General features: G+C 41.2%; 1 protein-coding gene across 1 annotated transcript in view; it reads right to left on the bottom strand.

Moving 5' to 3' along the window:
• Positions 1 to 17,295, bottom strand: part of SOAT1 (sterol O-acyltransferase 1) — a 55,638-nt gene extending 38,343 nt beyond the window's left edge. The window contains exons 1-2 of the mRNA XM_019731472.2: positions 17,083 to 17,295; positions 6,863 to 6,985 (exon numbers count right to left, since the gene is read on the bottom strand). Coding sequence (XP_019587031.2) covers positions 6,863 to 6,977 — 115 coding nt within the window. The 5' untranslated portion in view covers positions 6,978 to 6,985; positions 17,083 to 17,295. The remainder of the gene's footprint in view (positions 1 to 6,862; positions 6,986 to 17,082) is intronic.
• Positions 17,296 to 20,739: the final 3,444 nt, after the last annotated feature.

Here is a 20,739-nt window from a genome sequence, read left to right as displayed (position 1 = left end):
GGCATGATCATATATATAAAATACCAGTATAAAACCCACACAAAAACTATTAGAGCTAAAAACTAAGTTCAGCAAAGTTGCAGGACACAGTATCAATATACAAAAACCAGCAGCATTTCTATACAATAGCAACAATCAGAAAAAGAAATTAAGAAAACAATTCCATTTACAATAGCATCAAAGGGAACAAAATACTTAGGAATAAATTCAACAAGAAAGTGTCAAACCTTACATTCTGAAAACTACAAAACATTATTGAAAAAATTAAAGACGACTTAAATAAACAGAAAGACATCCCATGTTCATGGATTGATAGATTTAACTGTTAAAATGGTGTATTAGTTTTGGTCATTTGGTAACAAATGACCAAAAACATGGTGGCTTAAGACAACAGAAATTTATTCTCTTACAGTTCTGGAGGCTGAGCTGAAATCAAGGCGTTACATAGAGCAAGGCCACACTCCCTCTGGAGGCTCTAAGTAGAATCTGGTCCTTGCTCTTCAGCTTCCAGCTGCCAGCATTCCTTGGCTTATGAACATAACACATGTCTTCAAGGCCAGTATCCACAAATCTCTCTCTCTGCTCCATCTCCATATCATCTTCTCTGTGTGTGGTCAAATCTCCTCTGCCTCCCACTCATGATATATGTGACTGCATTCAAGGCTCACATGGATATTCAAGATAACCTCATGTCAAGATTCCCAACTTAATTATATCTGCAAAGACACCCCACCCCCACCCCATCTCTCCTGGTCTTGCCACATAAAGAAGCATTCACAGGTTCCAAGTTTTAGAACTCTTTGGGGGAGGAGGCATTTTTCCAGCCTACCACAGATGGCAGTACTACAAAAACCAATGTGGATATCCACATGCAAAAAAATTAACTCAAAATGGATTACTGACCTAAATGTAAGACCCAAAACTGTAAAACTCCTATAAGAAAAAGAGAACAGAATAGGAGAAAACCTTTATGACACGGGGCTTGGCAATGGTTACCTGGATATGACACCAAAAACATGGCAACAAACACAAAAAATGACAAATGGGATCCTTCCAAACTTAAAACTTGTATGCATCAAACGATACAATTAACAGAGTAAAAAGGCAACCTACAGAATGGGGGATAATATTTGTAAATCATATATCTAATAAAGAGTTAATTTCCAGAATATAAGCCCTACAACTCAACTCAAGAACTCCTACAACTCGGGCTTTTTTTTTTTTTTTAAGGTGTGTTCACTTTTTTTTAATATTGGGGAATATTGGGGAATAGTGTGTTTCTCCAGGGCCCATCAGCTCCAAGTAGTTGTCCTTCAATCTAACTGTGGAGGGTGCAGTTCAGCTCCAAGTCCAGTCGCCGTTTTCAATCTTTAGTTGCAGGGGGTGCAGCCCACCATTCCATGCAGGAATTGAACCAGCAACCTTGTTGTCGAGAGCTCATGCTCTAACCAACTGAGCCATCTGGCCACCCCAACTCAGTCTTCTTAATGTCTCTCAATGACCTTCCTCCCCACTGAAGCTTCAAGGTGATCCTCAGCTCACAATGTTACATGTACCTCATTTTCCCTTTGTCCTGGAACCTCTCATGTATGTGGGGTCGCTGAATCTCTTATGTATGTGGGGTCCCCATAGGTACGTATGTATTAAATTTGGTTATTTTCTCTTGTTAAAATAAAAAGAACTCCTACAAGCCAACAACAACAATAAAAACCAATTCACTTAACTAAAAAATGTCCAAAGGACATGAATAGACATTTCTCAAAAAAAAAGATTCACAAATGGTCAACAGGCATATGAAAAGATGCTCAACATCACTAACTATTAGAGGAATGCAAATCAAAACCACAGTGAAGTATCACCCAACACTCCTTAGGATGGCTACTATTTTAAAAAACAAAATAAAATAAAACAAAGTAACAAGTATTGGCGAGGACGTGGTGAAACGGGAACACTTACGCACCACTGAGATTGTAAAACGGTGCAGCCATTATGGAAAACAGGATGCCAGTTCCTCAAAAAATTAAAAGCAGAACCATCACACAATCTAGCAACCCACTTCTGGGCATATATCCAAAAGAACAAGAAGCAGAGTCTCAGATATTTGTATACCTATGTTCGTAGCAGCAGCATTATTCACAACAGCCAAGAAGTGGAAGCAACTCAAAAGTCCATCAATGGCTGAATGGGTAAGGATTAGTAGTTGCCAGGGTGGGAGAATGGGAGCACGGAGAGTGACTGTTAAAATGGCATGGGGTTCCTTTTTGGGGTGATAAAAATGTGCTGTAATTAAACAACAATGAGAATTTGTTAAGCACAATGGTTTCTGGTGCTTGGCGTGACTGACGCCATCTTAGGAAGCAAGTTACTCTCAGTGACTGCCAGTTTACCCAGGGAGGGATTAGCCTTTATCACGTGAAAGGAATGTAAAGTATATCAATAAAAAAATTGGGAGGAATGGAAGGAAAAAAGAAAGAGAAAGAGAAGGGGCCAAGTGGGGGAGAAGAGAGGTAGGAAAGAAGGAGCAAGAGGAGAAAAGAAAATGAGAAAAATAAAGAAAAAGAACTTAGACCAAGCTCTACTCAAATCACATTGCCACATTTAAGACAACTGGTAAATGGCAGTACTAATACTTGGTCTAGATAAGACTTTCTGTTTTAGTTTTTCCTGTTAAGTTATACACAGGGTCCTTATTTCTATTTACTCCTAGAATGAACCATTCCACAACATATTATGAGATGCAAATTAGAAAGAAAAAGCAGAAATGACACATACACTGTCATGAAAAGAGATAGTAAGGAAGAAATAAGACTTAAAATCTGAATAGGGCTGGTCCGATGGTAGTGGGTTATCAGAACTTATTAACGCTAGTGTCACTAAAGTTGGTATACAACCCCCCACTGCTAAATTTGACTGGCTTTTTAACGTTGGGGCCGGCCCGGTGGCTCAGGCAGTTAGAGCTCCGTGCTCCTAACTCTGAAGGCTGCCGGTTCGATTCCCACATGGGCCAGTGGGCTCTCAACCACAAGGTTGCCAGTTCAATTCCTCGAGTCCCGCAAGGGATGGTGGGCTCTGCCCCCTGCAACTAAGATTGAACACGGCACCTTGAGCTGAGCTGCCTCCCGGATGGCTCAGTTGTTGGTTGGAGCGCGGGCTCTCAACCACAAGGTTGCCAGTTCAATTCCTCGACTCCCACAAGTGATGGTGGGCAGCGCCCCCTGCAACTAAAAAAAAAATTGAACACGGCACCTTGAGCTGAGCTGCCGCTGAGCTCCCGGATGGCTCAGTTGGTTGGAGCCTGTCCTCTCAACCACAAGGTTGCCGGTTCGACTCTCGCAAGGGATGGTGGGCTGTGCCCCCTGCAACTAGCAACAGCAACTGGACCTGGAGCTGAGCTGTGCCCTCCACAACTAAGACTGAAAGGACAACAACTTGAAGCTGAACAGAACCCTCCACAACTAAGATTGAAAGGACAACAATTTGACCATTGTTCCCCAATAAAATCCTGTTCCCCTTCCCCAATAAAATCTTTAAAAAAAAAAAAAAAAAAAATCTGAATAGGCATATTAATGACAAAAACACAGAAGGATAACTATCGAGAGTGTAAAGGTAAATGCTACAATCCAATATCATGTATCAAAATAAGTATTTTAAAATAATATCCTTTGACCCTGCAATACTCTTTCAGACATTTGACAAATATGTAAAGATATTCATTACCATTTGTTTATAGCAGAAAAAAAGAAACAGCTTAAATATTCATCACAGAAACAAGTAAACAGTATATGACATATAAAATACAATAATTTGTAGCCACTCATCTGTTGCTTGATAATGGGAAAATGTCTGCAATGTGTTGGAAGACCCCAGTTACTTAACAGTATATAAAATGTTCTAATTGTATAAAATGTTACTTAATTATGGAAATGAAATGTCTCTGGAAGGGCATACATTCATTTCTCAGTGACAGAATTTTGAGTCATTTCTGCTTTTTTTTATCCTTTTCTGTATATTCTGAATTATTTGAACACTTTATTGCATGTGCATCATAGAATAAGAAAAACATATTAGCACATATTACTTTTAAAATCACGTAATAATATTATTTTCAATTCAGACAAAAAGTTATCTTCAGAACTGGTATTATTTCAACAAATGCCACAAAATACAAGAAAGCTAATTAATCATAATTTCACTGGGTAAACTAATGATACGTTTCTGAAAATGTGAACTAAATACTGTAACATCTATAATGGTCACTATTAATTCAACAACCCCATGGTTGGAGTGACCATATAATTTATCAAACAAACTGGGACCCTTCTGAGAAAGCAAGGATACACTGCAAGAATCGCACTGGACACAGGTGAAAACTGACACTAACCTGAGCAAATCAGGACATAAAGTCATCCTACCCAGCGGTTACTAGAATTAGGAACCACAACATAGAAATTCAAGAACAACGTAAACTGAGTAGAATAAAAAAGTCCTTGTCGCTGCGACATATCAAAGTGACATATCACAAGGTGGTTCTAGTTAAGTCTCAGAGTTCTTGACAGCAGTGGTTCTCATCAGTGTTATCAAGCAACCGTTTCCAAACTTAACATTCCTGGACCCTCCCCCTGAGATTCTGATTCAGCAGATCCATAATGGGGTCCAAGCAGTTTTTGTTCGCTGGATGATTACTATTCATTTGACAGATGATTCTCATGCATACACTTGGATGTTATGTGTCCACTGGGATAAGGGAAGCCCCGAGAGCTGGTGACACATTATTTCTGGGTGTTTCCAGAGAGATAAGCATTTGAGTCAGCAGACTGAGTGAAGACCACCCTCTCCAACACCGGAGGGCCTGAACAGCACGAAAGGCGAAGGAAGGGCGAGGAAGCTCTCTTGCTTGAATTGCCTGGGACACTGGTGCTCCTGCTTCTCGGGCCTTCAGGCTGGGACATGTACCATCAGCCCTGAATCTCAGGATTTCGGAAGTAAGGTTTAGACTGGATCCCACCTCGGGCTCCCCTGGGCCTCCAGCTTGCAGACAGCACATCGTGGGACTTCTCAGCCTCCATCGGAGCCAATCCGTCATAAGACACCTTTCTATAGATCTACATATAGCCTACCGGTTCTGTTTCTCTGGAAGACCCTGATTAATATACACCCCAACTGAAAACTGCCACAAAGATCGGTGTCTCAAACCGTAACCCACATATGAATTATCTGGGAATGTTATTAAAATGAAAATGTATTCAATAATGTAAGGTGGAACATTTCTAATAAGCTACCAGGGGTCCTGGTTGGTGCGTTACACTAATTGGGATGGGTCCAAGGCCACATCTTTCCCGTCTGCTTAGTCCCCAAAGTGAACAAATACTTAAGTGAAGAAACACATTCTATGGTCAGATCAGCATTACTTACATTAAATCAAGGAGGAGGTTATACTTCTTGATTAAAGCTAAAAAAACTCAATTTTTATTATCTGTACTAAAAACTGGAATGATTAAAACTTAATGAACGAAGACAATATGGAGTACTGAAAATATGTAGAAATTAGAGTAATTTAAACACTTGTTCAAAATTGGAACATAAAGAGAAAATCATATCTGGTGACAGAAAGTTTCAGTAAAAAGCAATTTTCCTGTCTCCAAGACAGATAAAATGGATTATATCACACAGTCCCTAAATCATAGAAGGGGAATGTTTCTACCCAATGTTGGGTCAAATTTCACATTTATATTACACTGAAACTAGCCCATATGCAACACAAATGTTTCATAAATAGCTAATCAATAAACTTCATTATGCAAACTTAAGCAGCAACATTTATATTCCTGGTGGTATCCACCTCGATACAATTACATTTAAGAAGGAAAAGCAAAAGTATGTTTCTCTAGAAGTCTCAGGATGCCACACAACTTCTCATAAAGTTCCATCCCTATTTGTTAACCAAACAAGCCTCAAATTTCAAATCCTTGTTAAAATAACACCTATACAAATGTCACCGGAAAAATAAACAGCCTGATGTAATAGGTGACATCAACTGGAGCTGTGTTTACAGGTCTATCAATCTTAAGCATAAGCCATGACCTTAACAAGCAACATCAAACTCTTCTTTATATTCATGTGTTGAATAGACTTGGATGTAAGTATAAAACTCCCTAATCTCCTTCTCCCAAGATGTATAGCCTGGTACGGAACTAGGTTAGGTATGCTGCGTATTACTCTCATTATGCTCATTACATCTAGTAAGAAAGTAATTAGCAGCACTTACTTGTAATAATCTAATTATTTTAATTACGGAGGCAGTGTTTCTCGTACACTTGACTTGGAGCTCCATGAGGACAAATACATCTGTACTGATCACTGCTGTAAGCCTCAGCACCGAGCAGGGCATCAATAACTATTGGTAGGTTAGGTGGTTGAAGGAATGAATAAATGGATGAATGTTCTAGAACATAGTAGAAACCCCCAAAATGTTCGCAGATGTAATTAACAAGAAAGGGCTTACTTTCTAATGTCTTCATTACCAGATATATAAAACTTGATGTGATGAATCCTGAATTAAAGTATACATTGCAAACTCCACTTACGTCAATAAAGTTCACCTCCGTGAGATGTATACCAGTGTCACCAATAGGATCTAAGGTAGTTGTGAATGACACTTACACCAGTGTTCTTTTCTTGTCTCTTTATCAATATAGTTTTGTCTTCTGTATCTTTACAATGCCTACCAGCATATCCATTTAAAATAAAGAGTGCCTAAGAGATGGAATCCCTGTTGTAGAGCACTGAATTTGTTCTCTATTTCATTAATTCACCTCAAAAAAAAAAAAAAAAAAAAGAAAAGAAAAGAAATTAAAAGCCTCACCATTACTGGGTGCTTCTAGGGACTCCTTTGTAGGGTTTCCCTGGTCTTCTTCTTCTTCAGGCTTTTCACTGGACTTTGACAGCCGATTTCTCAGAGACATCTCTTTACCCACCATTGTGTTCTCTACGAAAGAAGATGTAAAAAGTTTTGAACAAAGTAACTGGTTGAGGAAAATTTCACCATATCAACATATTTAGGAGGTGAAAAATGACGATACATACTCTTCCTTTTATTTGACTTTGGTTTTATGTAAGCATTTTCTGAGTACAAGACACTGTAAACAAAAATTTGAAGAAATTAATCCCTATAAAGTAACTGGCTAGTTTCAAAGGCCCTAATTTACACATAGCCCCCATTCTTAAAGAACAATTTAGCTGAACCCACAAGGCATAAGTATATGAAAAATTAAGAATTCAATAACAAGAGATAAAGACTAATATCAAGTCAATGGTAAAAACAATAAATATCTGAAGTTCAGAGACAGAAAAGAGCATTAAAAGATGTAAAGGTTTCACAGAAAAGGCATTTGGACCGAGTCTGGAATGAGCACTCCATGAGTGAGAAAGGGTTAAAACAAGGTCCACGGACCTTGTTCAGGGACCACAACTGATCAGACTGCTTTACTAGAGGACAAAAAACAAGCATTTGTAGACTATCTACTAAGTTCAAGGACTCTACTGGGTGCTTTCATTTTTTTCTCATCTAATCTTCCTAACAACTCTGCAAAAACATGTTATTATTCCTGGTTCGCAGATGAGAAAAAAATAAGGCTCAAAGTAGTTCCTGTCCAGCCCTCTACTCACACACCAGGAACATAACTCATACCTGTTGTGGAACAAACTGGGTTTATTAGGAATACATCCCGTGGGAAACTGGGGGGGAGTCTTAATAAGAGAGCATTAGAAATGACTTATTTAGGATTTGAGACTTGGGTAGGTGGTTTTTGGGGAATGTCCAAAACAGCAGAGGTTCACTCTGGCTTGGGTGCTGTCAGAAAGCAGGGACAATTCTGTGATTGGTTATATCAACAACTCGCTATTGGAGGCCAACTGGAGGAGGGCTGGAGCTACAACTGAAAAAGAGCAACCAGCACTCACATTAGACTGGGGAGGGGGATGCTGGGAATTTTGTGACTTGGACAATGTTCACCTTTTGTCTTGATCCATTTTGACCAGAGAATGGCCTTGTCTGATGTTGATAGTCAATGAAATCATTTGTGTTCAACAGAAGAACGGCAAGAAGACCTAGCTGGTAAGTGCCACCTCGCTCGCAGCAACGAGCTGATGTACCAGCACAGCTCTAGGATGCTTTCCCAGCACAGTAACTTGCCTGAGATCACACAGCTAATGACAGGGCCACATGTGAACCTGGGTGCGATCCAAACTACAAACACCACTGACTATCTGAATTTTTTGTTAGGTTGGTAACAGAGAAATGTGATGGAAGAAAAGGCTAGAAAGAAGAGCTGGAGTCAAATTGGACCTAAGAAATCAGGACTTTTTTTCAGCCAGGCAGTGGTGAACCATTTTAAACACCAAGAAATATGATCAAGGCCAAATATCAATGTCAAGACAGAACAAGGTTTACTCCAAAGCAGTGTTTTGCTACATAAAAAGTTTTCATCAGTCTGAAGCAAAGGATGAAGTACTTATTACATTATTTTTAAAGCTACGTATTTTTAATTCTAAGATTAAAGTCTCTGCAAACTTTTAGGTTGAAATGTCCTTTTCTGTATGAAATGTAGCACATGGTGAGTTTGTTTTCTTAAATATCACTGCTTGGCAAAGTAAAAATCTGACAAATCTAGATCAGTTCCCTTCTAATTTTTTTCTGAAACTGAATAAATGAAACAATTCTGGAAGAGTAGATGAATATATCAAGTGGATATATCTTAATAAGATCCTATTAAGAGGAACCTAGGAAAGACATCAGGGCAACTGATAAATTTGAAAGTCACTTGTGTGAAAATAACAGAGGAAGCCAGAAGCATCTCATCCTCCAAAAGAAACAGTTCGAGAAGTGAGATCAGACAACTAAATTCTGAGGGCTGCCCTCAAAGTAGGACATCAAGGAGCAGAAAAGAAATCAGGGAAGACAACAACAGAGCCAGAAAAATGCAAAAAGAACCAAGATGTTTCCAAAAGGAAGGAATTATAGAGGGGATAATGTGGATTAAAAATAGGGACTCTACTTTTAAGTGCGTATGTGCTTTACATGTATTATGTATTTTAATCTCAATATAATCTTTAAGGTAGGTACTACTATTTTATTCCCCAAATATTGTCTTTGGTCACCATGTCTTCCCATATACTCTCCAGTCTCTAGAAAGCCAGTTCTCCTCTGCCCTTCCTTTATCTAGCGACCCCTACTCACCTTTCACAGTCACAGCAGTGGCAGCAGAAGAAACAGCAGCTCTGATTTAGTGAGCAGCTATTACTTACCTACCAGGCACTGTGCTGCTAAGTCCTTTACATTTTCTTATGAAACTTTTACAAACTTAGGAGGTAGGTGTTATCCTCATTTTACAGATGAGAAAAATACCCCAAATTGTCTGATTCTTCAACAGCAGAACTGGGATTCAAAACCAGAACTACCAGATTCCACAGCCTACTTTGTAATCACCAGACTGCGTGACGCAAGTCCCCTGCTGAGGTTTCTTTGACCACCATCTCTTACCCGCCATTCCTATCACACTACTATACTCAGAAAGCAATTCTCTGCCTCTTGTACTAGCATGTTTCTCAAAGAGAGCGACTACATGGTTTTTTCTCTTTGAATCCCCCCAATCTAATAGGGAGTCTCTGGAACACGATAGGCATGCATTAGTGCCGACAGTGGATGTATCAGTTAATACCACAACCAATTATTCTAAGTAATAGGATATGGTGCTCGAAACTTCGAGAATCAAGAGGAAACTATATGCTGGGAGGAGGCCACTGAGCATCATCTTTACTGTGAACAGCTTCAGACATCCTACTCAACAGTAAGCTCTACAACAACAGTTCTGAATTGCGGGTGGGGGGGTCCCCAAGACTCCTAAGGGTATACAAAAACTACTTCAAATATCTCAATAACTGAAAGAAACAATCATACATTTGTCATACAAAGCAAACAATACAGGCTAATGAAAACTGTGTTACTTTGCTTTCGGCTGAGACTGTATCAACTCGGTGAGAAATCCGTTATCTCAAGCTGATTAAAATTACTTATTAAGAGGTGATAAAATACTTAATAAATCAAGTTTGACAGACAAATAAATGATGCTTAACGAGGCAAAAAATAAACAAATAAATTTTAAGCCTGGGTACCCTTTAGAAAAATGGAAAAAAAAAATTTTTAAAGTCCTTGGTGATGAGATCAGGATCCATCAAACTCATCTAGACAATAAAGCCTTGCTTTGAAAGCTGAAATATAGCCACTGAGTTTGCACAATTACACTGACACAACCTGGATACTAGCTAGGTGAACGACTTCAGCTGTCGCAAAGACAAAAATTCAAATTGTAATTAAGGCTCCATGTTTCTAAGTGCTTACATGATCATTGCCCTTAGATGTGAGGTGTACCAGTGTTTTCTTGCTCCCATTAAACAGGACCTGGAGGGGGCACTGTCCTTCTTGTTTCCTATTCCTTCTAGGTCACTCTTTGTCTTTCCCTTCCCTTCCGTAAATACCCGAAATAACCAGATTATCACAACTGATAGCCGGCCTGTGGCACGTAGTGCTATCTTGCTGGTCACGCCCTTCATCCCCTCACTCCCCCATCTCCTTTTACCTCAGCATCCATGTATATCCATCCATCCCTACCCAGGTCTGCAGCCTCCTTGAGTTCCTCCTGTCTGCAACAAACTGTTTTTATGTCCCAGTCACATGTTCCCCTAGATTCTACTGTTACCAATAACGGCACCACGTCCGTAATTCTGATTGCCAGCATGTAACTCCCTGAACACCACCAGCTCACTTACTCGGATGCCTCCACACCAATTCTTTGATACCCTTCTCTCCCCACCAGGCCCACGCTTCCTCGAGCTCCAGGCTCACATCCAAAGGCCTGCTTGACCCCTTCCCGTAGATGGCTTACGGGCATCTCAAACTTAACATGACCCAAACTGAACTACTGAAGTGCCCTCCAATTCTACCCTTCTTACTGTCGTCCCCATCTCAGTTAATGGGACTCACAGTCACTCTTTGCCCAGACTTGAACAAACAAAAACTAAAACAAAACGAGGAGTCACCCCTGATTCTTCACTTCCCTTATCTAATCCAAAGACACGTCCATTTTACTCTGCCATCAAAATATATATCCAATTCTAACCTTTTCCCACCATGTCCACCCCCTTCGCCATTATCTCAGCCAGCGCCACCTCTCACCGCAGTAACCTTCTAACTGGCCTCTCTTCATCTTCTCCCTTCCGGTCTATTTTTTAACACAGCATTCAGTAACCCTTTTAAAAGGTTAAGTCAGAGTAAGTCACCCCCACTGCGCAAAACCCTTCAAACATTGCATTTTGTTCTAAGTCCTCGCCATCACCTAGTAAGTCCTCCAAGATCTGCCACTCACCTCCCCGTCCCCCTCCCTGGCACCCTCAACCTCCTACCACAATTCTCTCACTTGCTCTCCTCTACTTACTCCGGCCTTTTGCTATCTCTCTAACTAGTCACGCTCATTCCCGCTTAGAGGTCTCTGCTATTTCTTCTGTCTGGAACATCTACCCCAGATACCCTCTAGGCTTTCTTCTTCCCTTCAAGCTCTCTACTCAAATGTCCCATCCTCGTGTCCCATCCCGTCTTCCCTAACTAAAGTAAACATTCGCACACCCTGTTACTCTTATTCCTGACCCTGCTTTATTCTTCTTCAAAGCACTTACTGCCCGATACATTACAGCGCTTACTGTCTATCCCCCGCAAGACTGGAATCCCCAGGAAAAGCAGAATTTTGTCTTGTTCACCATTTTACCTAAGTATCTAGAACCGTGCCTGGAATACAGGGCGCACTACTATTCATTTGTTAAATGAGTTGATAAATGGTTACCAAGCATTTTCACATGCATTAAGGAAATAAAACAAGTAGATACTAGCGACGGTTGTTTGCGAAACAAATATTAATAGGCTAGTATGAGAGTTGGAACTCATGTTCACTTTTCTTTCTAGTTTTACTTATTAATATTAAAAGATAAATATAAAACAGTTAATAAGGAAATTTACCTAGATTGGGATTTCAGTTGTATATACACAAAAATGATCTGTCCTAGAGCTTAGGACTTTTCATCAACACCTACCACACAGGACCCAATTCTAAATGTAGATTGTCTAAGAAACTCTGAAAAACAATTTGCTGACAAGTGCCATGCCCTTTACTCCACTGGAAAACCTGTCAAATTGGAGAAACTATTCTGCTGAAACAATTCAAATAATTAGAATAAACATTATTAGAATTGTTAGGACGTTCCCTTGGTGCATAATTACAATTTTCTGTCCTCTCTGATAAGACGTTTGTGTACAGTACCTCCTTTAATGCTAACAATAACCTTATGTTGGGGTAACCCTGTTGCCATTTTCAAACAGAAAAAAGTAGTGACTACCAGAAGTGTAACTATACTAGATGAGAGTAAAGAAAGAAAACTTCAAAGTAGGTGTCAACATTAAAAAGAGAGCAAGCAGAGGTTTTTTTAGTGCAGGATCAAAGGAGTTCTGTTTCTTGAGTCCATCAATACATCCCGTATCAAAGAAAATCTTAGCTGAAATTCATGCTCTGATGACCGTGGCATGTCTAAAAAAGGCTTTGGTAGTTTAAACATAGAAGGCAAGAAGGCAATGTGCACTGAAATTGGTTTTTAAGTTCTGACACTTAAATGGTATGTGCTAATTAAAGGTACGTTAAGCATCTCTTTCTATAACGATGTTAGGTAAATGTGTTGTAATAATACAAATGTGTTGCATTGTTGTAATAATACAAATGTGTTGTAAAAATGTGTCTACCTCATTACATTGTTCACATATACACACAAGGTGTCAAGAGAAGGGATAACTACTTAGAGAAGTTAAACAAGTACTCACGGAGGCGGCGACATCAGAGCCAGAGTTCAAAGAAGCAACAGAGTTTGTTAGGCATCAAGACAGGGTGGGAGGAAGAGACTACACTATGGAAAACATGACCAAGTACAGACCTTGGTGGATGGATTCATTATTTCAAACATTTTATTGAGGTCTAAAATGTATCAGGCGCTGGGGTACACAGATGACTACAATAGTCTGTTCTCTCAAGAAGTGAAAATCTAGTGGGCGAAAGACATACAAACGTAATTGTAACACCTAATGGTATTACAAAACTGTATCTGAGACGTCATAGAGTATGAAGGGAATACAGGCCTGGTGGCCAACTCAGTTTAGGGGCAACCAGTGAAGGTTTCTTGAAGTAGGTAAAATCTAGGTTAAATCTTAAAGGAAAAGAAGGAACAGGCTGTGCACAGGCTAAGTGGAAGGGTAAGAACAAAAGGTCAAGAGCCCGGAGGAGCCATTCTAAGGAGTATGGACCTTCACACAGAAACAAGGAGCTAATAGAGATTTTTAAACAGGAGGTGACTTGATATTTGTCTTTAGTAAGACAACTCACGGGACAACATGGAGGACGAGCTAGAGAAAGCAGAGGTTGGCAGGGAGAACACTGAGCTCACACGAAGAATGATAAAGGCCTGAAGTAAGGCTCAAATGACGTGAGTTTACGAAGTGAACTAATGATTTCAATAAAGAGATAGGGATAACTTTACCAACATTATGTGGGAGCGTCAGTGAGATGTCCAGGTGGCCACAGCCAGACGACAGTTGGAAATGAAGATCCCAAGTGAGTTTTCTAACTCAGCTAAGGCTATGCATTAAATTAAGTAATTACAGGAGAAGAGAAAGGAGTAGATAAGTTCAATATGGTGTGTGTGGGTCAGCCAAGTGATGATGACCCATAGGCAGATGAATGTACAGGTCCGGACTGAAAATGGAGATCTGGGATTCATTGGTGTACAGGCACAGGCAGGAAATCTCCCAGGGAGAGACCATAAAGCAGAAAGAGGTCACCTAGGGAATAATAAAACTAATATTTACCTAGTACTTACTATGGCTCTTTTAATCCTCACAACCACCTATGCAATACCTACGTACTATTATCCCATTTTACAGGTGGTTAAGTAATTTTCCCAAGATTACAAGACAAAGAACAATAGAAAGCAAGGCTTAGGATCGATTAGAGGAGAACCAGGAACAAGAAATGTTCGAAACCAACTTAGATGATTCCAGAGGTAATCTATGGTCAGTATCACTGAAAATTTAAATAGGACCAAAAAAATGAAGGAAAGAAAAAGGAAGGTGGGACATGGGATATTTAATAATTTGGGGATATTAATAGCCACAATTTACTTCTACAGTTAGTTTCGGGAACAAGGACAAAGAAATATATTGGATTGTTGCGAAATGAGTCGAGGAAGTGAAAACACTGATCATAAGACTAGTTAGTCTAGGAGGTCCAGCAATAAAGACACCAGACACTAGTGTTTACTAAGTAACATTTGCAGTGCTGTGCACCCGGGTTCAATGCATCCCATATTTCATTTACCATTTCCATTTTAAAAGACGCAAAGGATTTGGAAATGCTGTGAAACTTACTCAAATCAAAGTCACACAGCAGGTAAGTGGCAGTGGAAACATTTACACCCAAGGTAACAAAGCTAACATAACTATTTTAGAGTACAACACACTGATTAAACTCTTATTTCTTAAGAATCTAATCTATGCATTGGTTTTGTAATGTTCAGTGTATAATAGTCTAACTGGCCTTAAGAAAGTGTTAAGAAACAGATTTCAACCGAATAAATTTGGAGATCTAATTGGCTTTATTATGTGATTTTGTGAAATGGGCAAGCATCCCATCTAGCAACCAGAGGGCTTTCCGATGAGTTCTACGAAATGGAAGGTTTTCATAGGCAGAAAAAATGGTGGGACTAGGAAGTTAAAAAGAGTGGATTACTTCAGGCAGGGTCACCTTCCCCGAGGGGAAGGCACAGGGTTCTTATCAGGCAGATTGATTAAGATTATGTTTCTTTTTCTTTTTTTTTTTAAGTGGTGAAAGAGTAGTTTATTAGAAGAGATAGTACACTTCAACTAAATAGAAGTGGATGGGAACAGTAGAGAATGGCTCAAGGGCCCAAGATGGCATTATTAGGAGAAGTATACTCCAAATGGTTTGGAGCTGGCTGAGCAAAAGAAGAGGTTGAAACTGCAATTAGATCAGGTATTAAGTCTAGGTTTGGTATCAGGACCTTTTAACATGAATGACACCATTCTGGGCCTGTGGTTTTCTGTTTAACAAAAGCAAAACAAAAACAATTGGTTTGAGACATAAATGAACCATGTTGAAAGACGTGTCAACTGCAGTCTGCCTACAGCGTTCTTACTAATAAAACTTTCAAAAGAACCTATAAATCTGTAAAACAAATAAATATTGAGCGCCTACTCTCTCGGTGAACTTTGGTAAACCACTCCCAGGTTCACTAGGGGAAAAGAAACAATTGCAGATAAATTTACAATCAATCCAAAACAAAATTTCTCCCTCTTCCTTCTAACCAAAGGTTTGCCCTAATACAGCCCTACAACATTTACATATCAAAGAATTAGGTCATTAAGTCAATTAGTCAAACTACAAAACACAGGTAAATTCTCATTTACATCTGGATGGTCAATGCACTCATTTATCCTGTGTGATAAATTCCAAAAATAAATGAATTAAAACCTTTTTCCATTTCCTTCCCAATGGAAACAGGTACTCTTCCCTAGTTAATATCTCCCATTCAAAAGCTCCTTCCTCTGTCCTCCAACTCAGTTCATTCTGTACCTGTGCCAGGTGCTGGGCCAGACTTTGAGAATTAAGACATAAATAAGATGGACTAGCCCAGCTGTCAAGAAATTTACATGCTAGTAGAGGAAACAATTAAAGCATCTAAGTAACTAATGCATCTCCTTCAATTGATGATTAACTGCTGCTAATGAAAACTGAGTGTGCTAGGAGAGTTTCACTGGGATAGGATGGGTTTCCTGAAGAAGTGAGTGATATTTGGTATTGATAATCGAGAAATGCACAGAAGTTGGAGGAAGGGACAGAAGGGCACCTAAGAGGTGGAGGAAACCCCTAAAGATAAGGAGATAGTAAAAAGAAAGAGGCTTTCCTAGAACAACAACAACAACCAAAAAAAAAAGCCAGTGTGGCCAGTGAGCCCAGAGAGCTAGGCATCAACTGACCCCAAATGAACTGGAGATGGGAAGTGTGGCAAGAGTACTTTGGTCTTTACCCTATGAGAAGATGGAATCTTTGAGAGTTCTAAGTGTGTGACCCATTGAGACACAGGCATTTTTAAATGATTACTCTTGAAAGTATCAGAGCTCCTTCCAAAATTCATTCTCATGCCTAGACAACACACTTACAAGTCATTCACCCACACCAACCAACTTAAAGGGAAAAAAAATGCTTCAAGTTGAATTGTAGCTCAAGGGAAAGGCACTCTGTGGGGGGAAAAAGTAGTTTAAGCAGATGGCAGCCATTTAAATATTAAGAAGTGACCAGTGACCTTAATCTATATATAGATATGGAGACTAGAGTTTATAGCTGTTTCTCCCTTAGAAATAACTTCTAAACATACATTTAAACTGCATAGCTATTGACACTTAAGAACGACAGAAAATTCAATACATCCTAATATTTAAAAATCAATATGCGCTTGACGAAAGGCTCTGATGCCCAGACAAGCAGATTTCGATCTTGAAGTGTCATCCATCCTTTCGCACACGTTTTTTCCTAAATCAATTAGAAGCTGGGTGCAGTTTTGGTTTCGCTGTTTTAAGGCATGTAATGTCTTCTAAGTCATAATTTTCTTTACTGCCGGTGGGAGAGATGCCACCGGATTCGGGGGACACCAAACCAACGTCCAACCAAGGTTTAAAAGGCTGCCAGCCATCCGGGAGCCCGATGGTAACTTTCCCGCCCTCTCCATCCCCTAAACTCCCGAGGACTCGCAGAGCCTCCCCTCCCCCGAGTCCGGGCCGCCTCCTCCGCCCCCCGGCCCAGGACAAGGCCAGGCCCTCCGGGCCGGAGTTGCAGCCATCACCTCTATCCCCTTCTTCTCCGGCTGAGGCGGGTGGACCCAGACGGGAAGTGAGGAGGGGATCCGGGGCATGGGCATTACCTGCGGCCGCAGCCCGGCAGCTGGAACCTCGGCAAGGAGGGCACAGCCGGGAAGCCGTCACAGGGAGGCCAGTAGGAAGGTCGGCTCCGGGTAGCTCTCCAGGTTCCCAAGGCCGGCAACGCAGCCAGCCCCGCCGCAGACGAAGATAAAGCACCCGACTCCGGGGCCCCACCGCCCCCAGCCTCGCGGCCCGCTACGCAGCGTCACGCGCACGGCCCTCGTGGGCTCAGGATTTCATTGGTGGCCCTGGAGGCCACCAGGCTCCGCCCAACGCCCACGGCCGCCCCGCCCCTTTCCGGGCGCGCGGGTACGCGGTGCGAGAGCCCCCAGCTGGCCCTGTTGCCCTACCAGGGGCACTACGCGCTAGCAGGTCGTAACACCGGCGACAGCAGCTTGCTTTCCATTTCTGCCCAGCGAGTCATTGTGTGGCAGAAATGGGACCGAGACAACTTCCTGCAGGTCCAAAAACGGCACCCTGCGTGGTAGCAAGGGACTAGCGAGTCTGGTGCCTCTTCTAGAGCTTCACAGAAGCCGCTTCTAAAACAGGATCATTGCAGTTTGAACTGCCCCTCGAGGAACAAAACAGAAGCACTAGTCAGAAGTGTGTGTCATGGGATGCTTTCAGGCTCTGCACACTGTACTTGACTATGTCTTCAAGCAAGATACGAACTAGATCAGGACACAGTAAGATATGTGAGGTAAAGAGGCAAGTAATTAAAAGGGGGACTTCATAATCAAAGAAAAAAATGAAAATGCAAAGAGATTTAGGACATAGATTAGCTAGAACAATTAATCGCTTAGGTTTTACGAAAGCAAAAGTGTAGGTAAAGTTAGGTGAAAAGGGAACGAATGAGGGCAGCAGAGACGGAAGGGCCACACTCGCAGCTTGCAAACCAGGACAAGCTAAGCTAGCCTGCCTAATCACTCGGACCCTACTCCAACCAGGTTAAGATGGCCACCCATTACCCGGTGGTCTGTCCTAAACAAATGGCTCAGGTTCACCTGAACTGACTACTCTCTGTGGACATTTTAACAAAGAGGATGGACAAGTACCCTCTCCCTGCCCACTCCACCCCAAGGCAGAGCAGCATTCATTGGAATCCAGTATTGGCGGCCACTGGCAACCCACCCAGTTTGCCTCTTTTACAACTGTGATTGATTGCTGCTTCCGCCAACAGGATGACAATAGGATGTGGTAGTTCCCAGTGCCTGTGGTGCATTCCCTCTCCCTGCCCACTAGTTAAAGAGCTGTAGGAACACAGGGACTCGTTTCCGCTGAGACTGTGCTGGCCACCTTATATATACACCAAGAAGACTCTTGTCTTTTCCTTTGTTCCATTTATTCGTTCAAAAAACAGTGATTGTGTTTTGTTCTTGGTGCTAGGGATACAGCAGTGAATACAACAGAAGAAGCCCCTGCACTTAGAAGCTTATGTTTCTAGTGAAGACGATGAAGAAACAAGTAAGTAAGATCATTGCAGGTCATGATAAATGCTGAAATGAAAACAAAACAGTGTGGTCCAGGAAGGACTCTGTGAGGAGGTGATCCACGCTAAGAGGTAGATGAGGAGAAGGAGTCAGCCATGCCAACTGTGGGAAGAAGAGCATTCTGGCCAGAGGACAATGGGTGTGCAAGTGCTGATGCTGAACTAGTTTAGCTTGTTCGAGGAACAGAAGGCCAGGAGGTTTGAAGCACCGTGTGAAGGTAGGAGATTGAGGTTGGACAGTTAAGCAGGAGCTTCATTGTGTTGTTTAAATTTTCGTTTTGTTAAGTTTTGTCTTGTTTTATTTTTAAATCAACCTATTTTGTGGAGAATGACTTAGAGGGGAGCGGAAATGGAACCAGGGAGAAGCCAATGATAGGAAGCTATTGGACAAGCCTGATGGTGCTGGATTAGGGTAGTTGCTATGGAAATAAAGGTGAAGGATTTCAGGATATTTCCTGAGGTGCAGGTGTGAAGGTAGTCAACAAGATGACTCCCGGGTTGTTTACTTAAGTGAATGGGAGGGTTTTACTTCAGGCGGAAGACCGTTTAATATAATTGGAGGGACCCTGAAATCCTCTGCCCAAACTCTAAGCCTCTCCCACCACTGGCCCGAAAATCTCACATCACTCAATCCTTGGGAACAAGGCTTGGTTAAATTCGAATTTTGGCTTCATCATGTTCCAAAAAATACATGTACAAAACTTATACCGTGTTTTCCCAAAAACAAGACCAGGTCTTATATTAAGGTTTGCTCCAAAAGACACATTAGGGCTTATGTTCAGGGGATGTCATCCTGAAAAATCATGCTAGGGCTTATTTTCCGGTTAGGTCTTATTTTGGGGGAAACACAGTACTAGTTGTAGGAATATAAAGTTGAATAAGAACAACTATCTATTGGGGAGATAGATAATAACTAAGCCATTTCAAGACAATAAGATAACTGTTATAATGAAAAGAGGTACTAAAATTGCCTAACTAACAGGGTCATTGTAAGGATTAAATGAGTTAATAATGCCTACGACAGTCCAAGTACAGACACTGGCATATAAAAGTACTCGATACTATTAACAGTTATTTTACACTTTTCTACGTGAAAGTTCATCATTACAGTTGATGTTATTATCCTCTGGATACAGTAGGACCAGATGGAATGAATATCATAGGAGAGGGAAAGCTGAAATGGAGGAAGGCTCACTGATTCCAGCTCTCTAGACCAGTAGGAGGAAGAGTTGAATTGGCAGGCAAGAGAGGAGGGACAAGCAAAGGTAAAACACGGTTAAAAGCCAACAAGACAAAAGGGAGCCAGACTACGTAGCAGATAGGCAGGTACTTGAGTATTGTTGAAGTGGAGGGCACTTACTGAGAAGTGGCAAGATGTACAGCTGGTGTCAGGGCTTGAGAAGTTTGTAGGCCAGGCTGAGACATCCTGACTCAGACTTGCATAGACAACGGGGAGCAGGAAGCTTGGTAAGTAGGGCAGAGTCATGATTCAGGAGTCTGTACTGGAGGGGCATGCAGTGGAGATGGAGAGGTCAATCAGAAGGGCATTAGAGTAATATAGGTGAGAGATGACAAGGGCCTGAACTAGGGCAGAGGCAAGTGGGATGAGAAGAAGGGGCAGTATTTGAGAAATATTTAAGGAGACAATTGATGGACAGTGTCTGGATGTAGAGGTTAAGACTGTATGCAGGATTTCTGGCTTAGCAAGCTGGGTGGATAGAATAAATGCTGACTGAAGGTAAGGAAATGCATTTGAGGTAAGAAAATGAGGTAAGGAAAAGCTTCACTTGGGTTAAAATTTAAGCTGAACTAGTTCACCTCCTCCTGAGACCTAAAAGAACTGAACAAGAAGCAGTCAAGTTTTGTTTTGGTTCTACAATAAAATAGCTTCAACATGTTTTTTTTCTCATTATGGCAATAATGCATACTTATTGCAGAAAATAAAATCGAATACAGAAAAGCACAAAGATAAAAGCCATCTAATGTCCCACCGCCCAGAGACGATGTGGGGGAAGGCAAAGAACAATGGCCTGAGCTTGGGAACTGAGCTCTTTTGCAGGAAATCACTGAGTTCCATAGGGAGGGAGCCAGAAAGGGAAACTGAACAGGAACCACACCAGGTTTTAAGACACAAACATCTCAGTTCTGGGAATGGTCACATCTCCATTAA

Source organism: Rhinolophus sinicus, linkage group LG17, assembly GCF_036562045.2.
Source record: "Rhinolophus sinicus isolate RSC01 linkage group LG17, ASM3656204v1, whole genome shotgun sequence".
Classification (NCBI taxonomy): domain Eukaryota; kingdom Metazoa; phylum Chordata; class Mammalia; order Chiroptera; family Rhinolophidae; genus Rhinolophus; species Rhinolophus sinicus.
This window is presented reverse-complemented; position numbering and strand designations above follow the sequence as displayed.